Source organism: Camelus dromedarius, chromosome 1 (genome assembly GCF_036321535.1).
Source record: "Camelus dromedarius isolate mCamDro1 chromosome 1, mCamDro1.pat, whole genome shotgun sequence".
NCBI classification, from domain to species: Eukaryota; Metazoa; Chordata; class Mammalia; order Artiodactyla; family Camelidae; genus Camelus; species Camelus dromedarius.
The window spans coordinates 13,123,040-13,145,405 of NC_087436.1; the positions used below are offsets into that span (position 1 = coordinate 13,123,040).

A 22,366-nucleotide genomic window follows, 5' to 3' on the forward strand; every position below is an offset into this window, starting at 1 on the left:
TGGATGGCAGTGCGGGCATGAGAACTCTGGAAAGAGTGTTTGCAGACAGAATGGGTATGAGTGTCCCAACCAGAGCAGAGAAAGCAACGTTGGGAAAGACAAGGACAAGACTTCTCAGGTGGGGAGGCCAGAGCAAGTGGGTCCCGGGGAGGCTGAAAATGCTGCGCTTTACCATAAGAGCTGTGAAAGCCATTGAAAGGTTTTATTCAGGGCAGTCACGGTGTCTTTTTCCATTATTTAATTTGGAATTCGAACTGGATTGGGGTAGACCGGTCGAGTGGACTCATGCAAGGGACAAAGTGGGAAAAGCTGAATAATAATTCATGCTTTGAGCAAAGCATTTACCAAATACTCGGAGGAGGGAGGCAGGGGTGAAGACGGAGATGGATTCGTGAGATATTTGAAAGGTGGCCTTTGCAGACATGGTGATGGACTAAGTCTGGAGACAGGGGGATGATTTAAGAGAGAGCATGTAGATTTCAGGTATTTCATGGTTTTTCCTTCCCTGCCTGTTTGACCCGTGTAAATATCTGCCTTTTCTCACCTTTTTCCAGACACTGGGAGGCACTGAGGGACAGGTGAGCATGTGAGCATATGAATCAAAGGTGATCTGGGAGTTTTTAAAATAAAATCATCTTCTTTTTTTTTTTTTCTCTCTGGAAATCAAAATAGGAGAACTCACTGTGAAAGAACCCACGTTTCTTGATTTTGAAGTCAGAAGGGAAGTTCAGCTCATTGTTGTAGCTCAAAGTGGGAGGCACAGAGCCTACAGCAAAGTAGCAGTCTTCATCCAAGATGTGAATGACAATTCACCACGCTTTGAGCAAAGTGTTTACCAAGTGTCAGTGTCTGAGGGCCAGTTCCACCATGATCCCATCATACAGGTAAAAAGCGTGTTGTGCGTGTGTAAATTCTCCTCAACCAGTGTCCATCAAAATATCTAAAGCCTTTTTCCAGGACATGAATTAAACTTTAAATGTTTTCTTGGCACATACAATATTTGATGCTTGGGATGGAACCTTAGTTTGAAAGAAGTCTTGAGTTTCTCAGTTCACTCCTTCCTCTGTAGTGCCCACCTGCTTTCTCTAAGGACCCTGCTCGCAGGGAGTCAATAGGAGTAAAAAAAAAAAATTGGCTGGCCTTATAAATGTGTATAATTTAGTGGGGAAGTCACAAAAGTATATAATTTAAATGCATAGCATATTATTAATGTTACAGTAGAAATGTGTATTTAATGTCAGGAGAGCAAAGAGGAGACATAAACTGTTCCTGGAAGGAAAGTGTGAGTCTTCACGGAAGAATGATATTTACACTTAGTCTTAAAGGGCCAATAGACATTTGCCAGGTGGAGCTGCAGCCAGGCGAGCACACACGGAGGCACAGACACATGGGAGGCCTCCCTCGTTTGGATTTGCAGACGTCTCATGTGAAAGGCACAGATATGCTGATTTCAAGCCCAGCCCCATCTCAGGAAAAAGACTCCCATGTCCTGAAAAAGAGGATCTGTTCACACGGTGGCCTTGCTCAGTCTTTAAACCCACCCATCCTTGGTAGACTCTCTCCCTGCTTCGGGACGAATGCCTGTGTTTACCAGTCCCTTCATGCTTTGAATTAAAGAACCTGGACATTAGGACACCCACAAGCTCTTGGGAATCTGCACGGGAGATGAGTATAAAACCCCCTTCCTGCCAGTCAGCAGCGTAAGGAACATTCCCTTTGGCCTTTGTAACCCTGCTGCCCGGAACCAGCACCTCCTGATTTGCTCTCTGGGCTGGATGGGGGCAGGGAACCAGGTGATCTGAGACCTCCACCCATTCTTTACTGACTGTGCTGCCTTCACCTGAACATAGAGCAACACCTTCGGGTGACTCCTGTCCAGTTCAGGTGCACACACCCCCCTTCTGTTGGGGGAAACAAGACCATGGAGTTTTAGCTCTGTGCCCCAGAATTTCCTACGTTGTTTTTGCAGATTAATTCTGTATGATGGTAGCCTGATTGCTCCAGGTTCCAGCCTGCTCCAGAAGGCTTGTGCCTTTACTCCCGTTTCAGCCGTAACTTTAAGAGGAAGGTGAGGGCATTCTCTTTCATAGTCTTTGGCACCCCGGCCCAGCAATGCCTGTTCAGTGGGGATCCCAGCACCACCGAGGGGTGTCCTTGGTCACAGAGAACCCCTCACGGGGGCGCTGCTGCACTGCACCTTGTCATACATGCCTTAGCACCCGGGTTCCTGGGTGGGGCTAGACCCTCAAGTGGAATACATGAAGGTGAAGCGCCCGTTAACGCCCAGGTACACCCAACAGGGAGAGAGCCCAGCCGGTGCTTCAGGTGATAGACATTTCAAGAGGGCTCAGGCAGGGACGGATACAGTGAATTTCGTTCTTCATATATTTAGATCATTTTGTTTCCAGGAAACTAGAGCTGCCATTTCCCTGTTCAGATAAATAGGAATGTAGAAGGCTCTGGACTTCTTGGTTTTTGCTACCACACGGCCCATGCGCCTTCCTTTTGGTTACAGCCCCCCAGCTTCCTGTAGGAACCGATGTCTGTAGGAACCGACCCTCCACTGCCAGATGCAGTCTTGGTGGGATTGTCAGTCAAGGTCGTGACCTCCCCGCCTTGCGACAGGTGATGTCAAGCCCCTCGGCCTCCTGTAGACTTTCTCTCCCCAGAATTTGAATCCTGGGTGGTAGGTCACCAGGAAGGAGACAAATCAGAGCTGATTCATCTTGACAGTGTCAACTCAAAGAAGCTGTGCCCCAGAGTCGCTCGCATTCTTGTGCGTCACCTGGACGCTATCCTGATACCTTTCTCTCCTGGTGAAGTTAGCCACAGTGGATTTGTGTTGCTAGCACCCTGAGAACCCTGGCTGATCCACCTCCCGGGGGGCCTACTACTGTAACACTTTTAAGTGTACAGCCTAGGGGACATGATGGACTTTATTCTGCCCAGATGCAAGTACGTTTCCCTTCCTCATGATCTCAAAGGGTGCTGTGAGTTGCTGCCTTTCTGTACCAAGTAGCTGGCTGTGTGAGGTTCTGGCTCCCCTGAGAACTCGAGCTGCAGGGTGAAGGATAAATTGAAAGGAGAGGGAGCTAAAAGCAAAATCCCACTAGGACATCAGTGTAGATGACCAGGAGAGAGATGACTGGGGATGTGAGCCCAGGCAATGGCTGAGGGGCATAGAAGATAAAAATAAATAGAGAAAAATTAATCTGTCAACTTGTTCTGAAATGAGATCTTGAATCCACTAATAGAGTTAGTTTTGTGATTAAAATGTAAAGCAGACTAAATAATGTATCTCCTCAGAGAATGATACAGGACTTTTGTTTTCTCTTCAACACTCATGCTTGTACAGCTCATTAAATAAATCATCAAGATCTAAATTTGTTAGCACCAAATCTAGGTCTTCTTTCATTTAGCTCAAAACATGTGGTAGCCCTACTGAAAATTACTTGGAAATTGTTTCGGTGAGTCTTCTTTATTTATTTATTATAAATGTAAACTTCAGCCATTGGCTAATATTCCATCGATCATTGTTTTTAAAGTGTGTTTGACAATGTGATTCTTTCAATGCATTTCTCTAAAAAAGAGGCTTAACCCACCTGCAGATTTAATCCTTAACTAACGGAAGAGTCACTTCCTCACAGGTTTTCGCCACAGACCTGGACAGCGGGTCAAACGGCCTTGTTGAGTATTGCATTCTTTCTGGCAACCAAGGGCAAGCATTCCAGATGGACACACTGAGCGGTGTGCTAACAGCAAACGCGATTCTGGATTACGAGGGCACCCACACCTATCGGTATGTTCCAGACTCAGATCCATTTGACCAGCTATTTTGCTTTGTTTCTGACCACATAGTTGCTTTGGACATGACTTCCTGTTACATACGGCTTAGCTGTAAGATAGGTTTTCCCTTTGACCCAAATTAGGATCACCCTTGGTTCACTGAGAGAGTAGCAGACGGTATTTGCTATTTGGAAAATGTGATTGGACTTGAAGAACTCTCAGGTCCCTTCTAGTTCTAAGAGTTCTTGCAAGTGTGATGCTATTAAGTCCTAAATGAGAGACGTTAGAAATATTTGTGAAATGCCTTCTGAGCTATAGACACTGCTGATGTTTGATGTTACTGTTTTTAAAAAAAGTGAAGGCTCAATGACATTTTCCTTTTTTATTGAAATATAGTTGGTTTGCAATGTTGTGTTAATTTCTCGCATACAGCATAGTGATGCAGTTTTATATATATATATATATTATATATATAGTTTCATATTCTTTTCATTATAGGCTATTACAAGATATTGAATATAGTTCCCTGTGCTATACTTTGTTTATCTGCTTTGTAAATAGTAGTTAGTATATGCAAATCCCAAACTCCCAATTTATCCCACCACCCACCCTCTCCCCGCTGGTAACTATAACTTTGTTTTCTATGTCTGTGAGTCTGTTTCTGTTTTGCAGATAAGATCATTTGTCTCATTTTTTAAGAATCCACATATAAATGATATTATATGGTATTTTTCTTTTTCTTTCTGGCTTACTTCATTTAGAATGACAGTCTCTAGGTCCATCCATGTTGCTGCAGGTGGCATTATTTTTTATGGCTGAGTAGTATTCCATTGAATATATATACTGCAATTCTTTGTCCAGTCATCTGTCAGTGGACATTCAGGTTGCTTCCATGTCTTGGCTATTATCTGTAGTGCTGCTATGAACATTGGGGTGCATGTACGTTTTTGAATTAGAGTTTCCTCCAGATATATGCCCAGGAATAGGATTGCTGGATCATATGGTAAATATTTTTAGTTTTTAAAGGAATCTCCATACTGTTTTCCATAATGGCTGCACCAAATTACATTCCTAACAGCGGTGTAGGAGGATTCTCTTTCCTCCATACCCTCTCCAGCATTTATTGTTTGTGGACTTTTGGATGATGGTCATTCTGACCTCATCGTAGTTTTGATTTGCATTTCTCTGATAACTAGTGATATTGAGCATTTTTTCATGTGCCTATTGGTCATTCGTATGTCTTCTTTGAAGAATTGCTTGTTTAGATCTTCTGCCCATTTTTGGATTGGGTTGTTTGTTTTTTTCTTAAGTCATATGAGCTGTTTATATATTCTGGAAATCAAGCCCTTGTCAGTTTCATCTTTTGCAAATATTTTCTCCCATTCTGTAGGTTGTTATTTTGTTTTGCTTATAGTTTCCTTTGCTGTGCAAAAGCTTGTAAGTTTAATTAGGACCCATTTGTTTATTTTTGCTTTTATTTCTATTGCTTGGATAGACTGCCCTAGGAGAACATTGCTGAGATGTATGTTAGATAATGTTTTGCCTATGTTTTCTTCTAGGAGATTTATTGTGTCTTGTCTTATGTTTAAGTCTTTAAGCCATTTTGAGTTTATTTTTGGGTATGATGTGAGGGAATATTCTAACTTTATTGATTTACATGCTGCTGTCCAATTTTCCCAACACCATTTGCTGAAGAGATTGTCTTTATTCCATTGTATGTTCTTGCCTCCTTTGTTAAAGATTAATTGACCAAAAGTCTGTGGGTTCATTTCTGGGCTCTCTATTCTGTTCCATTGGTCCATATGTCTGTTTTTGTACTAATACCATGCTGTTTTGATTACTGTAGCTCTGTAGTATTGTCTGAAGTCTGGAAGAGTTATTCCTCCAGCTTCATTCTTTTTCTTCAGTAATGCTTTGGCAATTCTGGGTCTTTTGTGACTCCTTATAAATTTTAATATGATTTGTTCTAGTTCTGTGAAATATGTCCTGGGTAATTTGATAGGGATTTCATTATATCTGTAGGTTGTGTTGGGCAGTATGGCCATTTTAAGAATATTGATTCTTCCAATCCAGGAGCATGGGATATCTTTCCATTTTTTTTAAGTCTTCTTTAATTTCCTTAGTCAATGTTTTGTAGTTCTCCATGTATAAGTCTTTCAGCTTTTTCTTATTTGCATCATCATTTCAATGTTCCCAACATTTAAATTGGTCCCAATATTTTAAAGTGCCCCTCTCTGAGTCCCCATGAAGAATTCAGTTCCTGGGAGAAGCAGGGACTGAGAGAAGTTGAAATCTACACACATGGTCACAGATGTAGAGATACAGATGCAGACACACACACAGGCTGTCTCCAGTGTCACCACAGGAACAATTTGAACCTCCATCTCTCTAAGTTTTCCCCCTCTCCTGCTATGTGTGGCTTCTCTGCCTTTCTAGTTCTTTCTCCGATCTTTCAGGTAATGAGAAAAATAGAATGATTTCCCCCAGCCTGCTCTACCTTTAGTGAAGATTTTGGAAATGGTATCATTTAACATTTAACTTTATTTTAACCTTTTGAATTTTGCTATTTTGTCTGACTGAAGATTTTCCCAATTCCAGCCCTGTGTTTTACAATATAAAAGGAGAAGGGGAAAGATATTGTCAGTTATGGTTCTACTCAATATAAATGCATTAAATAAAAAGTAAATAATTTTTAGTTCTCATATTAACCACATATAGGGAAACTCAGTGGGCAGATGATGACAGATAATAAAATAAACCTTAAGTTCTGTCTGGCTGATATTTCTGAATTTAAAAAATTAGTTACCAAGCATGAAACTGGGGATATAAAGGCACATGAGTCCCTTTATATCAATAATTTAAAATTATTATTTGTAATAATTATATTTATAATTTTTATATATTATAATTATATTATTTTATAATTATATATTACGTGTTATATATTATACACATGATAATGATATTTGTATTTATAATAAAATAATTATAAATACTATAAAGCATATTAATAATCGCAATAGCTTCCATTTACAGAGCACCTGCTTTACGTGTTGAATTGTCATAACAGACTTAAGATTTACAGAGTGAGGGACTAAAGCTTAGAGAGGTAAAGCTGTTTGCCAAGAATACACAGCTAGGAAATGTAGAACTGAGATTCTTGCTTGTGTGAATGGTCCTAGCAGGGAGGGCTTCCTACTGTATCATGTGAATGAGTCTTTAGGGCGTATACCTGTCTATTTACAAAACACAAAACGAAAAAAAAACTTCTGAAACTTAAAATAATTATAGCAATTAAGTTCCAACCAGCAATTGTGGCAGGACATATATGAGCTGCAAAAGTGGGATTTGAATAACTGCTTTCTTCTTCCTGACTTATAACTGATGTGGGGAGACTTTATTACTATTTAAGCTGGTAATCAATATTCGTGTGAGTCTTGTAACACTTTAGGGCCGAGATTTTTTAGTCTTTTGAGGGACTTTAAATTAAAGTGAACAACAAAAAGGTCATAGGCAAATAAGAGTTAAGCGTTTAAAAATTCAGTTTCTGTAGGAGAAATATTCAAGGTCAAAGAGCACTTATTGCCAGGAGCAATGCTAAACTCATACTCCACCAAATGCTCATTATGACTGTGCAAGAAATAATAAAAAAGCAGTTATATATTAAAGGTAGCAAATGGGCTGAAATGTTAATTATTTTTTCCAAAATACATGACTCATAAGCAGCAAGGCTGGAATTGGACCTCCAGTCTGCTGGTTCCCCATGGAAAAGGGAGTAAAGGCGTTCCAGGCATGACGACATCAAGGCAGAAAGCATGAGGGAGGGCATGGATATGTGAAAGCATTCGGTGCATTTGGAAGTAACAAGTGGTACAGTGCACCTGAGAAGCTGCTGAGTGTGGGGTAATGAAAAAAGAGGCTGGGTGTGGAAGAGTAGGAGACAGATGGGCAAAAAGCACAAACTTCCAGTAAGATAAATAAGTACTAGGGATGTAATATACAACATGATGACTGTGTATGGTATATACGAAAGTTGTTACGAGAGGAGATTTTAAGGGTTCTCATCACAAGAGAAAAAAATTTTTTCCATATCTATGCGAATGATGGATATTAACTAAGGTTATTATTATGGTAATCACTTCACAGTATGTGTAAGTCAAGTCATTATGCTGTCTGTATACCTCAAGCTTATACAGTGCTGCATATCAATTATATCTCAATAAAACTGGGGGGGGGATCTCATCCTATGATGTGAAAAACAAAGCAAAACAACAAAAGAGAGGCTGGTAGGTTGCAGGCAAGTTTTGAAGGACCTTATATACCATATACTGGAAATTGTACTCTAGTCTGTAAGCTATATAAAATTATCAGCATTGAGTGCATGTTCAGATCTTTATTTTTAAAAGATGTCTGGTGATGATGTCTTGCAGGACAGAGAACCAGCATCACACAGACTGGTTAAGCTAAACCACAGCTGTGAGAGGTCTGTTACGGGGAAGAAGCTGTGGGAATTCAAGGAGGGGTCATACTTACTAATTGATTCAGACACGAAATCTATAGGAACAAGGGGAGGAGGTAGTAAATGCTTCTGAAGTTTCCACGTGGGAAAAGCAAGAAGAAGACTCGACTGGGATTGGATTATTTTTTTTTCCTAAGCATTTTGAGTTTAAAGGGCCAGTGCAAGAGCAGAAGTAAAGATACATCTTTGGGAATTAAAAATAATGATCTGGCGCTCAGGAAAGAGATCTTCATTCAAGATTTAGATTTGGGATTCATCCAGGGAAAATGTGTAAGATGGAATTACCTAGGGAGACCATATGAAATGGGAATTTGGGGGATTATCACCATTTGAGGGCCAGACAGAGCAAAAGGAGCCAGCAAAGTAGATTTATGGACTAGAAAGATAGGAGCAGAACCTGGAAAAGGTGGTTTCATGGAAACCAAGGAGAGAGGTTGGACTACATGAAAGGAAAAGCTTTCAGAATGTGTTTGGATTAGAATCTGCAAAAAATATTCCTTATTTTAAGGAGTTTGCAGGGAATAGACTTGTCCCAAATTGTTTTCTAACAAGATAAAGTACACACTATTGTATTTGTAGGTTGATTAATATGAAACTGTAAGGTTAATCGAAAACTCAAGTCAACAGATTGACTTGCATTAACAAAAACATTTTACAGATTAAGTGAGGAAATAAAATGTCCTATAACAAATATGTACCAGGAACACCACAGGTTCCAGAAATCAAACAACTTCATGGTTATGAATTCCTGTCCTAGGTAGCATCCATAAATTTCAGAGACAGGAATTATAATTTATGATAAAAAGAAGTATCACATGTATAGATTTCAACTCAAATCACAAATTTGCCTTATTTGGCCAGTGTTCCAACAGGGCTTTTGTTCATTTTCCCTTCTGCCATCACCAGAATGCAAGTCCTCCTCAATGCTGTAAACTTCTGTCTGTGAACGAGGGCCAAAATGGTAGCCTTCGAGTGTTCATTTTCAAACATGTGGTAGGATTATTTCCTCTGTTGATTTCTCAATGGATGCCATTGTGACCTAGAATTTCTTTTCATTTCAAACAAGGCTGAGTAAGCATTCTGAGGTTTATAATATTGAGGTCCACAACGGAGAGAGACCATTGCCTGGTGATGAGGAAGCTCTTGACGATCAAATGTTGGACTGCCAGAATTCATCATTTGTCAGTGATATTTCATTCCCTACTTTCCATTTCTTGTGTGTGGGTTTATTTTTGTTGTTCCGTTTTTTCTGGGAGATTCACTTAATTATAACCTTCTAAACTTTCTCTATTTTTGTTTTTTAGTTTAACATTTTTGGGATACTATATATATATTTTTTTTAATTTCCAAAAGCTCTTCCTTCATCTTTCAGCTTTTCCACAGCATTGTGTTCTTGTGTTACACATTATCTTAGAATTGTTTTTACATTGTCTTTTGCGCTTTCAACATCTCTGTGTCCTTTGGGTCTGTTTCTTCCCTTTGTCTATTTTATGCTCTCTTTTCCATGCTGGAGGCTTTCTGTAAGTAACTAATGATCCTTGGTTCTGAGCAAGGCAACAGTGAAGTCAGAGTCTCTCTGTGGGCTTGTGGAACTCACTGACCAGCACACTTGGCTTTCAGATGAGCTAGAGAGGAACTTGACTGCTTTGCAGGATGACATACAAATGACAGTGTATAGAGAGATTTTTTTTTTCCCTTTGGGAGGGGTTTTTATTCTCCAGGGACAGTCTCTTAGTGTTGCTCACCCTGAGTATGAACATCGGACATAATTTTGCCTGGGATTGAAGAGAAATGGGCAAGGGGACTTGATTGTTCTGTATTTTGAATTTAAAATAATCTTTCTTTTTTTTAACATTTTTTATTGATTTATAATCATTTTACAATATTGTGTCAAATTCCAATGTAGAGCACAATTTTTCAGTTATACATGAACATACATATATTCATTGTCATATTTTTTTCTCTGAGCTACCCGCAAGATCTTGTATATATTTCCCTGTGCTATACAGTATAGTCTTGTTTATCTATTCTACAATTTTGAAATCCCTATTTTTAGCCCAGTATCTCACACAGCCCTTTGCCATGTTTTGAGCTTATCCTTGGTTATGTGGGGTCAAATCTGTTTCTCACTCATTCTCTCATTCTTATCTCCCTCCAAATGCAGAATACCTTTTACTCCATAGTTTCTGCTGATCCACTAATCTGTAACTATCCCTCAATCTGCTTGCATTTTCCCGAAATTTGTTGAAACTTCTCACCCATTCCACTCACTAATACCTTCTCCCATTTTCTTTTTAGCCTTAACATATACCTTACATTAAATTCCTTTGCCATCGTTAGAGTAGAATCTCCAGAGGAAGAGGAAATAAAACCTGTGTAGATATAGCCAGAAGTCAGAGCTCTTCCTTTGAGAGGTGTTACGATGCTGGCTGATACTTTTGTTTCTCTTCGAATTTCAGAAGGAACACTTAACTCTTGGGAGACACTTAATATAGTGTTGAGAGAGAGTTTTGAAAATTTTTCTACCACCATCTTCAGTATTAAGGCAGTCAGAAAAGACCCTACCTGGCCGAAGTCTCATTTAAAGTTTAACATGGTAAAAGAAGCGTCCCATCGTTGGGAGATAGAAGTAAGCTCTGAACTAGAATGAGACTGGTTTCATCTGGTCGGTTTCATGCAGAGTCTCTTTTGATTTCCTAATCAGGACAGCAGTCCTGGAACACGGAGCCAGTTGGACTGGCCACAACCAATAGTTATACAAAGACTGCCAAGGAGCCGTCACAGAAAACTTGAAGTCTCATAGAAGTCATGTGTAGAATCTCAGGGGATCTACTTTCATTACTTTTCATTTGTTCTTCAAGCCACTGAGAAACTTTTTACTTGTCCTTTTGTTTTGAAATTGAATCGTATGTCTCTCTCTATCAAAGACTCTCACTTTTTTAACCTGACGTAGGCATTACATAGGACCTCTGAAATCATAACACTGTGAAAATAAGGGCGGTTAGGGCTGTAGTGGAAAAGCCCACAGAGCCATAACTTTGATGTCTTGGCTGAGACTTCAGTATGACATTGGGGAGGGCCACGCCGCAGGGGCAGAGAACATTATGAGTTGATTATTTTAGTAAAATTTTTCCATATGTACCTGACTTACGTTCATGCTAACAAAACAAACTGTCCATGGGGAATTATTCCTAGACTCAGGAAATGTGAAATTCAAGTAGTTGTTTTTACTGATGTCCCAGCTTCCAACAGTGCAGAAGGCAGCCTGTGCGCTTTGTGAATGGTAGGTAAGCGGTGATCATTTGCTATTAACCAGAATTCAACCCAACAAAAGGTTAATGCTTATTTTACATCATTTTAAAATTTAAAGTTGGATGATTAAGAACACTTATCAGATAAGCTAACAACATGTCCACTTCCATGACCTGGTTTCTCAAAAGATAGTATCACCAACTGACTGATACTAATTCCACTGGTGAAATGGAGATCATCTTCTGACTGACAGCTTGCTTTATTAGTCAGCTGTCCTCCTGGAAGTCATCGTGTTTAGAGGGGAGTGCAAAGCTAATGATTACACATTAGGGTGTGATAGACACACAGTAAGAGAGGCATGTTGAAGAGTATCGTATAGAAGAGTGCAAGCTTTCCTGTCAACCAGGACCTGGGCTGGAATCTGGCTCTGGCATCTAATCGATTTATGATCTTGGATAAATTCTGAGAAACCAACACTCAACATATATTTAAAGAAAATCAAATAAGGCTAGACATCTGCCCTCAAAGAACTAATGGGAGAGGCAGACAAATAAATCATTAAGAAGACAGGGTGAAGAAGAGCGTACCAGGTGCTATGCGATGGAGAGAGGGACATGAAATCAGATGAGAGGCCAGCGAGGGCTTACAGAGATGTGAGGGCGTAAGGACAGGATTCCAGGCAGAAGCCAGGCTGTAGCAGGTCATGCGTGTGTGCTCAAGGCTTAGACTACCCTCTTGTAGACATGAAATGCCAAAGAAAGGTTTTAAACAGGGGAGTCAAATTTTCAAACCGAGATTTTAGATAGAACAGTTGAATGTGGAGGATGAATAGAAATCGGATGAGACTTGCAGTAGGAAGATTGGTGAGTAACAAACACTCCAGTGGAGAAAAGATATAATGAACACACAGCATGCCAGGTAATGATGAGGGTATGGGGCTACAGTGATCAATGCATCCTAGATTGTCTGGGACTGTCCTGCTTTTAAAAAAATAATAAAGTCCCATGTCAGGAAACCTTTCAGTTCCTGTAAAGCAGGATGTCCGATTAGCCCATCTGAGGCTCTGAAGGTAGGAGTGAAGTAGATGGGGACACTGATCCAGGTGATATTCAGGTAATAAAATCTATAAGACTCATAACTAGTTGGGTGTTGTTAAGGTGGTGACAAAGGGAGAAGTTGAAAATGCTAATAAGGTTTCTAAGTTGGTTGCTGGAATAACTGGTTGTACCATCATCCAAGAGAGATTGGATCACTATGTGCAGATCATGGACTTTGAACTTTGCTTTACAGTCCTAGTCAATTACACATCTGTCGTATGTGTATTCTTCATGGCAGTGCCCTTTCTGCAGTTCTGATTCTACAATTTTGATTGACGTGCAGTTTGGATCTGAAAAAAACAATACAAAGCAATCTTTTAGTGGCTCTATGTTTTGTTGGTGCAGTAAAATGGAAATATGTAGCAATATCCAGGCCATGTGTGGCGGGGTGGAGGCAGTCCACTTATCCAAAGAGCAGGTTTTGGTGTTTTACTTTTTAGGTTGTTCTTAGTAGGGAAGGACTGAATTTTACCCTGTGTCTCCCAGAAAGAGTTCGTTCATTTTCAGCACTTCATGACCCCCTGGTGGCTCACTGGATTTGATTCCCTAAATATACCCAAAATAGATCAATTTCAGGCTACCATTTTATAAAATAAGTTTTAAGTGATGCCATTTAGAAAAGCCAGAGGGAGAAATAAAAGTAGCTAGTCAGCTCATTTTTAAATTTTCAACTGGATATCTGATATTCATGTTGTTTTCTTATTCTCTGGATGATGGATAACATTCCTCAATTCTTTTCCAAACCAGCTTGATTGTGCAAGCCACAGATAAAGGGAGACCCAGGCTTTCTGGTACAAGTGTGATTGAGATACAGGTGACTGATACAAATGACAATGCTCCGGAATTTCTCCCCTCTGAAGCAGTGGAAATTGCAGAAAGTAAGTGTGGTGATTCAACATAGTGGTTTTGAGTAACTTGTATATTATTATCTACCATTTTTTTTTCAACCAGGTGCTATGTTAGTTATGAGTTCCGATTCTCAACAACCACAACATAAATAGTTTTTGCCTTCATTTTACAGAATAAAAAATGATGGTCAAAAGTTAAATAGCGAATGTCAAAGGAGTTAAATGTTAAAAGTTGGGATTTGCATACAAATCAGCGGGAGGCCAGTTTCCCAAGGTCAAACCACCACTCCACATAGCTTCTTTTTTGTGTATGGACATTTCTCAAAAGTGAGCTCTACTCCATGAAGAAGCATCTTCTGTTGACTGTGATGATCACCCTGAAGCTCCCCTGCGAGGAAGCGGTGTTCTTGGGCTGATAACTCTGTCAGTCTGTGCAGGACACTAACGACAAGTCATAAGTGGAGGAGCTGGGTGTTCCTTGCACAAAGTTACCATTTTCCTCTAGTATAAACTGAACATCAACAATTGCAGAAAATTTTTACCATGTAAATGGTAGAGGTTGAAAATACAGAATTTTACGTGATATGCTGATTAATCTTAATTGCTTGGGTCTCTGGCTTGTATGAGGACTCAGTAGTCTATGATTTCAAATCTGCCTATGGTCAACAGCTGTACTGTTGGTCAAACCCAACCCAGCTTTTTAGAGTTGAAGTTGCAAACAGTGGCCTCTCTCCTTTCACTCTTAATATCCAACATATTCCTAAAGTGTGCCTAACATTTTGTTATGTTCCATTTCTGAACAAATTATAAACATCCCATCTCACAGAGGGCTGTATTCCAGAAACTTCTCCATAAAAGGATATCTACGAATATTTTAAATATTCTAAAATAGCCTACCAATAAAAAAAAAAATTGCTCATTTTTGCCTCTCACTTGTTTCATCTATTTTCATTGGCTTTTACTGAAGGTACTATTCTAAAGCACATGCATTGGAATCAAAATGCAGCAATGTGCCCAGTGTAAATACAGCATAAGGACAAACTGAATAAATCAAAACATGCTAAATGAGGTCAGATGCGGTTGGAATACTCAGACTTGAAAGATGAAAATTAGGACTCTCACACACAGTGGAACTATTCTGAAGGTCTTGGCATCTTCTATGCACCTGCAGTGTACCCTAGCAGCTTCAAAACAAAGTCCTTTTCATGGCGGTTTAGGGTCGAGAACACACATGGCATGTGAGACATTTACCGTGTCATCTATTTTGTGAGTTTGTTTTTGGTGAATAACATTAGAGATCTGATTTCATTACTAGTATGATGTATACTTTCTATAGATAATTTTGATAATTTTGAAAGTCAGATTTTAAGAGAAAGAACCAGTATGTGCCACTCAGAAGAAATTATTTTACAAAAATAAATACAAGGAACTAAATATCTATCTCTAACTTCAGTATCCAAATATTTTTGTTTAAATCTGGCCTACTTCTCAAAATTTTACATTTTGTATTAACGTTTTGAGTCGTAATGTTCCCAACGCACATCCCCCATGAATATATGATTTGGATACAGAAACTAGATAGTGGCTTAGAATGTGTCTTGGTCCTGGAATTGTGTTATAAACAGATGATGAAAAGTGTAATATAAAAATTGAATCTACCCTCCCTCCTCAGTTCCCTACTCAGTGGTAAATTTTCACTTTTATTGGGCTTATAAATTCTTCAGCCTTTTTGTTTGTTCGTCACGAGTCTTGTATGAGAAATCATGCCAAGAAATGGCAAACCATGTTGAACTTAAAATAAAAATGCTTGGATTGAGCTATTAAAGAAAAGTATTTCAAAGGATGAATTTTAATGGGGACTGACATTGGTCCTGACTGTTTCAGATTCTTTGCCTGGTGTAATTGTGACTCGGATATCAGTTCATGATGTAGATTCGAATCCAGCTTTCATCTTTAGTTTCGTCAAAGAGAGTAATCCTGGAACCAAGTTTGCTGTTGATCGGAACACAGGAGTAGTGGTGTTAGTGAAAACGCTGGATTTTGAAGAGGCTACTGAATATGAGCTGCAGGTTCAAATTTCTGACTTGGTGCATCACACCGAGGGGACCCTCATCGTCCATGTGCTGGACATCAATGATAATGCACCAGTGTTTTCTCAAGACTCTTACCAGGTAAAGAGCTTAAAGGGATGCTGAAACCGTAGCCCAAACTAAAAAGACTAGGAAGTGATGTCAACCTACCTCTGTTAACAGGCTGATTTCGACAGACAGTATTCACTGCTTTCCCTGCCTAAGAGGATGCTGAGAGTTTTGTGTTTAATACATGGAGGATAGAAGTACATATGGGATTGACTCTGTCATTCAGTTTCTTAAATATGTATCACATGTCATCATATGAATTTATGTCACCATTTTTCTAGTGCTGAGGGATTGGGATCTAGTTGTTTATAATAACTGGAACTCACCTGATATTTGCAAACCCACAGATAAGACAATCAGGTAGTTTGGATTATCTGCAGTTCATTTGGTAAAATTTTTTCTTTCCTAGGCATGTTTTTCAATATATTGATTAACATTTTGCAGAAAAGAATCATGAAGAAAACTGCAAAGTGGAAATTGTAGATTTTGGAGCATAGTATATGTTTACAGAAGTAAGGACAATTGACCGCATTCAGTTAAGGACTTGAAAATTGGCCCCAGGACTTTTGAATGTGACAAATGCAAGATTGACCTGTAAAGACAGGAGAAAAAACTAACCTCAGTAATGGTCTTCTGTGAAGGCTTGTTAAATTATCCAATGTACACAATTATCCAGTGTACAGTGTAATAATACATTAGTGAACATATTAGTTATTCTCTACCATGCAGAAATAATTCAGAAGGAAATTTTTTTCATAATAAAGATTAAAATTGAATGAAAAATTTTAAATGTTGTTTTCCTGACTTCTGGAACTACTAATACAATCTTCCTACTATGGCAATGCTGTAAGTGAATACACCTAACACAGTCAGGTTCTCTGTATTTTCCGTAAGCAAAATGAATAAAATGGTTTCGTGTTCCGGCCCCGCTCATGAAAAGAGCTACAGCCTTTAAGCACAATGTCCATCTCTCTCCTTTTCCCCCAGGTCACTGTTCCTGAATCAGTGCCTGTGGGGTACCCGGTGCTGACCGTGGCGGCCACAGATGTGGAAAGCAACGAGAACATTTCCTACAGGATCCTTCCCTCTTCTAAGACATTTTCAGTTGATCCTACAAATGGTGAGTTGTTTGGAGTGGCTTTAGTGTTCATAGGTTAGAGCTACAGGCTGGAAACTGGAAGGAATCCTTTCCAAATGTGTCTAAAATAGGACATCCCCCCAACCCACTGGTATCATAGACACCCCCTTCCTATTTCTTTTCACGTCAAATGCTGTGGTAGCAAATCCCTGTTCCATTTCTCTCCTCCAACATCTCAATGGCTGGAAAGCCAAAGGAGTTGATTCAATGCTGGCACATGCGCAGAAGTTCAGGGACCTCAACAGAGTAAACACCAGTCCATCAGGCCAGTGAATTATCCCAGTTCCCAACAAGAATCAAAATGAAGTTGAAGGTGTTCATTTAGAATGGAGAACTTCATGTTACCAGAGTTTGGAAGCTTTTTTTTCCCCAAGCCAAGTATAAGAAGTTCAGTCATGGCATCATATATTCAACAAGGACCCAAAAAACTGAAAAAGGAAAATGATTTGAGCATCTCTCCAAAGTGAAAATCATTGAGGATGTTCTGGTGTACTTGACGCCTTCCAAGGCTCTTTGAATTTTTATCAGAGATGAAGACATTTGCGGTTGTGAAATGGATTCAGGCAGGTAGATGCATCCAGTGTAGAAAGGTTAAGCATCGTATAGAGAAATGTTAACAGGGAGTAGACATTCAAGCTAAGTTTGATAAAGATGAACAACTAGCAAAGCCCTGTCCCTAGCAGAGCACACTCCAGAAAAGAGCAGGGCCTGGGACGTGTCACACTGGGTGTCCCCGTCTCCACCCACCACTGCATCATTTCACGAGTGAGAGCTGATTTAAAAGTTAGCCTCTGGGTGATGGTGTTAACTAGCTTTACTGTGCTGATCATTTTGCATCATACACAAATATCGAATCCTTATGCTGTGCACCTGAAACGAATACAATTTTATGCCAATTATATTCTCAATTTAAAAAAGAACCTCAGGATTACCTAAAGGGAGAATTTAGTCACAGAACACCAGTCTGAGGCCCTCGGAATGTTGTGACAGGAAGAGGTAGGCAATGTCCCCACACAGCTGGTGGGACTTTTCCTTGCTCTGCATTATCAACAAACTTCACAATAAGACTCGATCAGATTCTTGATTAGAATCTTTTTAAAATATTAAATATTACCCAGTCAGTTTAGTTCATGGTTCACTCTAACTGAAATGTGGCATTTAAATGATAGTATTTTGTATTCTTTCTTAGAGACCATCCTTAAAACACATCTTTACCTTAGAAAAATACCATTACAGACATATACAAATTATATATTTCTATATTTAAAATGATAAATGTATTAAGTATATTTCATCAATAGAGGAAAAATCCACTGGCTGAATTAGCCAAGAGCTTTAGGAAAGACATCTCTAGAATTAAGCAGTAGTTGTAACCTACATGATCATATTGACTACTTTCATTTGACTAGAATGATTGTCATCCAGTGTTTTCAGAATAAATATCTTTATGCCAGAATGTCTCTATACATGTGTCTGTGGGTGATAGATTGAGGTATATATTATTAAATAAGAGTACATTTTCTTTAAAAAGTAATATAAAATTACTTTTATATAAAATACAAAAATAAAATTGAAAAAAATTTGTGGCAAGGTCATCTTCAAGTAGCACACATATGCAATAGAGTGAATATTATTTCTGAATCTTAAGTGTTACAAAAGTATAAATGTAGTAATTTAAATTTTCTATTTGGAGTTACTCTTGGTTGTCACTTTAACACAACTAAACAAATTTTACATATTAGTGAATATTTGCTGACTAAAAGAAACATGAAAATTTTATTTCACCATGTTGAAAATTTATGTCTTGTTTTTCAGGCACAATATTTACCATCAATCCTGTCTTACTTCTGGATAGAAAATCAACCATTCGATTTCTTGTTGAAGCCAGTGACGGCGGAATTCCTGACCTGAGGGCTGTTACCTTAGTGGAGATAGAAATACAAGATAGGAACGATTTTGCCCCTGAGTTTGCAAGAGACTATTATAACCTTAGCTTGAGTGAAGACACCGCAGTTGGAGGCACACTTGTCACCTTTTCAACCATTGACCATGACTGGACCCGTGAAAACATGCACGTTGAATATTCCATCATCAGTGGTAACTCACAGAACAGCTTCCACGTGGAGACAAGTTTCATTCATTCCGAGGGTTCTTACAAGCCAGTTGGTTATCTGGTGTTGCATCACAGCCTGGACAGAGAAGCAGCCGCCAGTCACAAGCTGGTCATTCTGGCGTCTGACCACGGCTGCCCTCCACTGAGCTCCTCAGCCACCGTGTCAATAGAAGTACTCGACGTGGATGATAACCCCCCTACGTTCAGCAGCCTGGAGTATCATGCCCACGTCAAAGAAAGCACCCCTCCAGGGAGTCCCATCACTGTGGTCTCAGCAAATGACCGCGACGTGGCTTCCCACGCAGAAATCACCTACCACCTGCTCTCTGGAAATGAGAAGGGGCATTTTCGCTTGGAAGAAAAAACCGGAGTTCTTTATTTGATTAAACTGCTGGATTATGAAGAAACAGTAAAATTCACTTTAACCGTCCAAGCTTCTAATAAAGAAAAGAAGCATTTTTCTTTTGCAATTGTGTTCATCAGTGTCCTTGATGACAATGACCATGCACCTCAGTTTATGTTCCCCAGCTTAAACTGTGTCGTTCCTGAAAATCGGCCTGTCTTCTCCACCATCTGTTCTGTAAACGCTTTGGATTTTGACACAGGTCCTTATGGAGAACTGACCTATTCTATTGTATCACCCTGCTCTGTCCCTCCCGAGGTGCCTCACGGCCGTGATCTCTTCCTCATTGACCCTTTAACAGGGGATATTCATGCTAAGCAAGACCTTGACTATGAAAATGACCAAAAATACTGCCTCACAGTTCAGGCAAAAGACAAGGGGGACTCCACAGCCTCCATAATGGTTTGGGTGGATATTGAAGGAATAGATGAGTTTGAACCCATTTTCACTCAGGATCAATATTTTTTCAACCTCCCCGAAAAGAATAACGTAAGGCAGTTGATTGGCAGAGTGGAAGCATCAGATGGAGACGCTGGTATCGACGGAGTTATTCTTTACTCCCTCGAAACCCCATCTCCTTTCTTTTCAATAAATAAAACTACTGGAAATATTTATTTGAGTCGAGCCCTTCCCCTAATAAAAAGTCAAGTCAGCAAAGAAGACACCATTGAAATGAAAATAATTGCTCGTAGCCCCAAACCAGACTCCAAGTTTGCATCGTGTACTGTTTTTGTGAATGTGTCTTTCTCCTTGGAAGGAAAACACTCAGCAGGATCCGCTAACAGCTTTTCCATCAGTCTCATAGTCTCCTTTTTAGCGTTTCTGTTACTCATCTTCATTCTCCTCGTGCTGATTTTAAGACATAAACCAAAAGATGCAGTAAACAATTATGAAGAAAAGAAAACATCGTCATCCTTGGATATCCATTTGAGACCAGCCGGGGAAGCCACTGTGCTCCAGCCCTTCCAGGACACTAATGAGTACGGGAATGAGGTGGTGCCCGTGGACTCCATGCCTGAATGGTTGAGTTTAATAAGAATCATGGAGAAGGACATTGCAGATCTGTACAGGCACTCAAACTCCAGTGGCCACTGTTCTGTGGAAGGAGAAACTGCAGAAGATAAGGAAATCCAGAGGATCAACGATCACCCTTACAGAAAGGACTCTGACTCAGCTCTGAGTGATCGGGAGTCCAGGGTGCCAGATTCAGGAATCCCAAGGGACTCAGACCAGCTCTCCTGTTTGTCTGGAGAAACTGATGTGGTGGTCACCACTGAAATAGCAGATGCCAACCATCCATTTGAGGAAGGAGACCAAGGAGAAGGCTGTGGTGCAACCTATGTTCAAAATAATGTGTTACTCCCGCCGCTAAAGAAGAGAGAGGGAAAAGAAGGCATCCTGGCTGACATCAGAAAAGAGGTCACCTTTATTTCGGGTGATCAGGAAGCGGGATGTGCAGCTCCTTCAGCCCAGAGAAACTCTGATCATGATGTCAGAAGCAGCTATCACTGGGATTGTCTCCTCAGCTGGGAACCCAAGTTCCAACCTCTTGCCTCAGTATTTAATGATATTGCAAAACTAAAGGATGAGCATTTACATATGCCTGACATTCCAAAAGAGAAATCTTTTGTTTTTCCACCACCTTTGATAACAGCAGTAGCCCAGCCTGGGATTAAAGCAGTGCCACCAAGAATGCCAACCATAACCCTGGGTCAGGTACTTCAGAAATACCCACACTCCCCCATTCACTACCATCACAATTCTCAGCCGGAAGCCATGACTCCCAGTTTTTCTCCATCCCTTTCCCTACTGACTGCGCAGACCCCCGTCGTGACTCCACTGCTGTCGGATGGAGGGTTATTAGGAACACAGCTGAGGGGTACCCACCATGAACTTAAAGCAGCAGATGAAGTTCAAATATAAAACAACTGTGATGTCAAGCTCCTGCTCTCCCTTGGTCGTGAATGATTGGACGAAACATTCCCAAGCAAGTTTCTCGAGATTGAGTTCATTTATGTACGAGTGAGTGGTATAATTTAGTCTGGGTTTTTAGAACCCCCTCGTTTAAGTTCATCAAATTTATTCCAGCCTTAATGAGAAGTTACCCTGGCTTTTAACCTTTATGTTTTGCTCTCAGGACTCAAGACTGTATATATATATATTAAATAGTGTGTATTCTGCCATACCTGATTTTCTGTATGGTTACATTGCCAAAGGACGCGATGAACTTGACTGATTGCCAAAATGTTTACAGGAAAACAAATGGAAGTAAAGTACACTGCATTCTGGCCACATGACAGTTGATTGATTATACCACTATTTATAAGACAAATTGGTGAAGACTGAATAATGAGTGTAGGACAGAAAGTAACAGAGAGGGGAAATTTGGAAGGATAAACAAATTTTTAAATGAAGCAGTTTTCTGCAGAGCTGATATATTAGAGACGCAGGTCTCCACTTTGCCCCAGGTACCAAACTTGTGGAGTTTGGCCATAACCCGAATTTAATATGCTGTCTTTTGGAAATCTGATGAGAAATTAAGAATGAAATTGGTCATGTGCCAAATACAAGAATTATTCCTGATTAACCAGAAATGCATGTCTTAATAGAGGGCAAGTATTGATAAAAGCAATAGATGGATGGTTGGCTGCCACCTAAGACATGTTTCCTTGGCCTTCTTTAGAAATAGAATGATTTTTTTCAAAGCTCTGTCTTGTAACATGGTATGGGTACAGACATTAAACTCTGAAGATTAATTTGTATATGTATATCTTCATTTAATTTTCCTCCAGATACAGTAACTTTTGGTGAGAAATAATTTATCCACTCGGTGTCAGTTACATAGTTTTGCGTAGATAAAATTATGTTATTAGCTAATGATGAATTTCATAGAGTAATTTAGCAATATATTTCGAAATGAAGATTTTTTTATATAAATATTTCTACTATAAAAATTAAGAATGGAGGTCAGAAGTCTTTCTTCCCTTTATTCATACTGATATTTAGTTTTAACTGTCATTAGGTGGAGCAGTTTGGTGACCTGGTTAAAATAATTCTGTTTTGTACAGCTAC

At 39.6% G+C, this 22,366-nt stretch overlaps 1 protein-coding gene across 1 annotated transcript in view; it reads left to right on the top strand.

Moving 5' to 3' along the window:
* DCHS2 (dachsous cadherin-related 2) overlaps positions 1–22,018 on the top strand; it is a 226,263-nt gene extending 204,245 nt beyond the window's left edge. The window contains exons 15-20 of the mRNA XM_031464355.2: positions 673–884; positions 3,648–3,799; positions 13,402–13,532; positions 15,387–15,673; positions 16,628–16,760; positions 18,594–22,018. Coding sequence (XP_031320215.2) covers positions 673–884; positions 3,648–3,799; positions 13,402–13,532; positions 15,387–15,673; positions 16,628–16,760; positions 18,594–21,217 — 3,539 coding nt within the window. The 3' untranslated portion in view covers positions 21,218–22,018. The remainder of the gene's footprint in view (positions 1–672; positions 885–3,647; positions 3,800–13,401; positions 13,533–15,386; positions 15,674–16,627; positions 16,761–18,593) is intronic.
* The last annotated feature ends 348 nt before the right edge of the window (positions 22,019–22,366 follow it).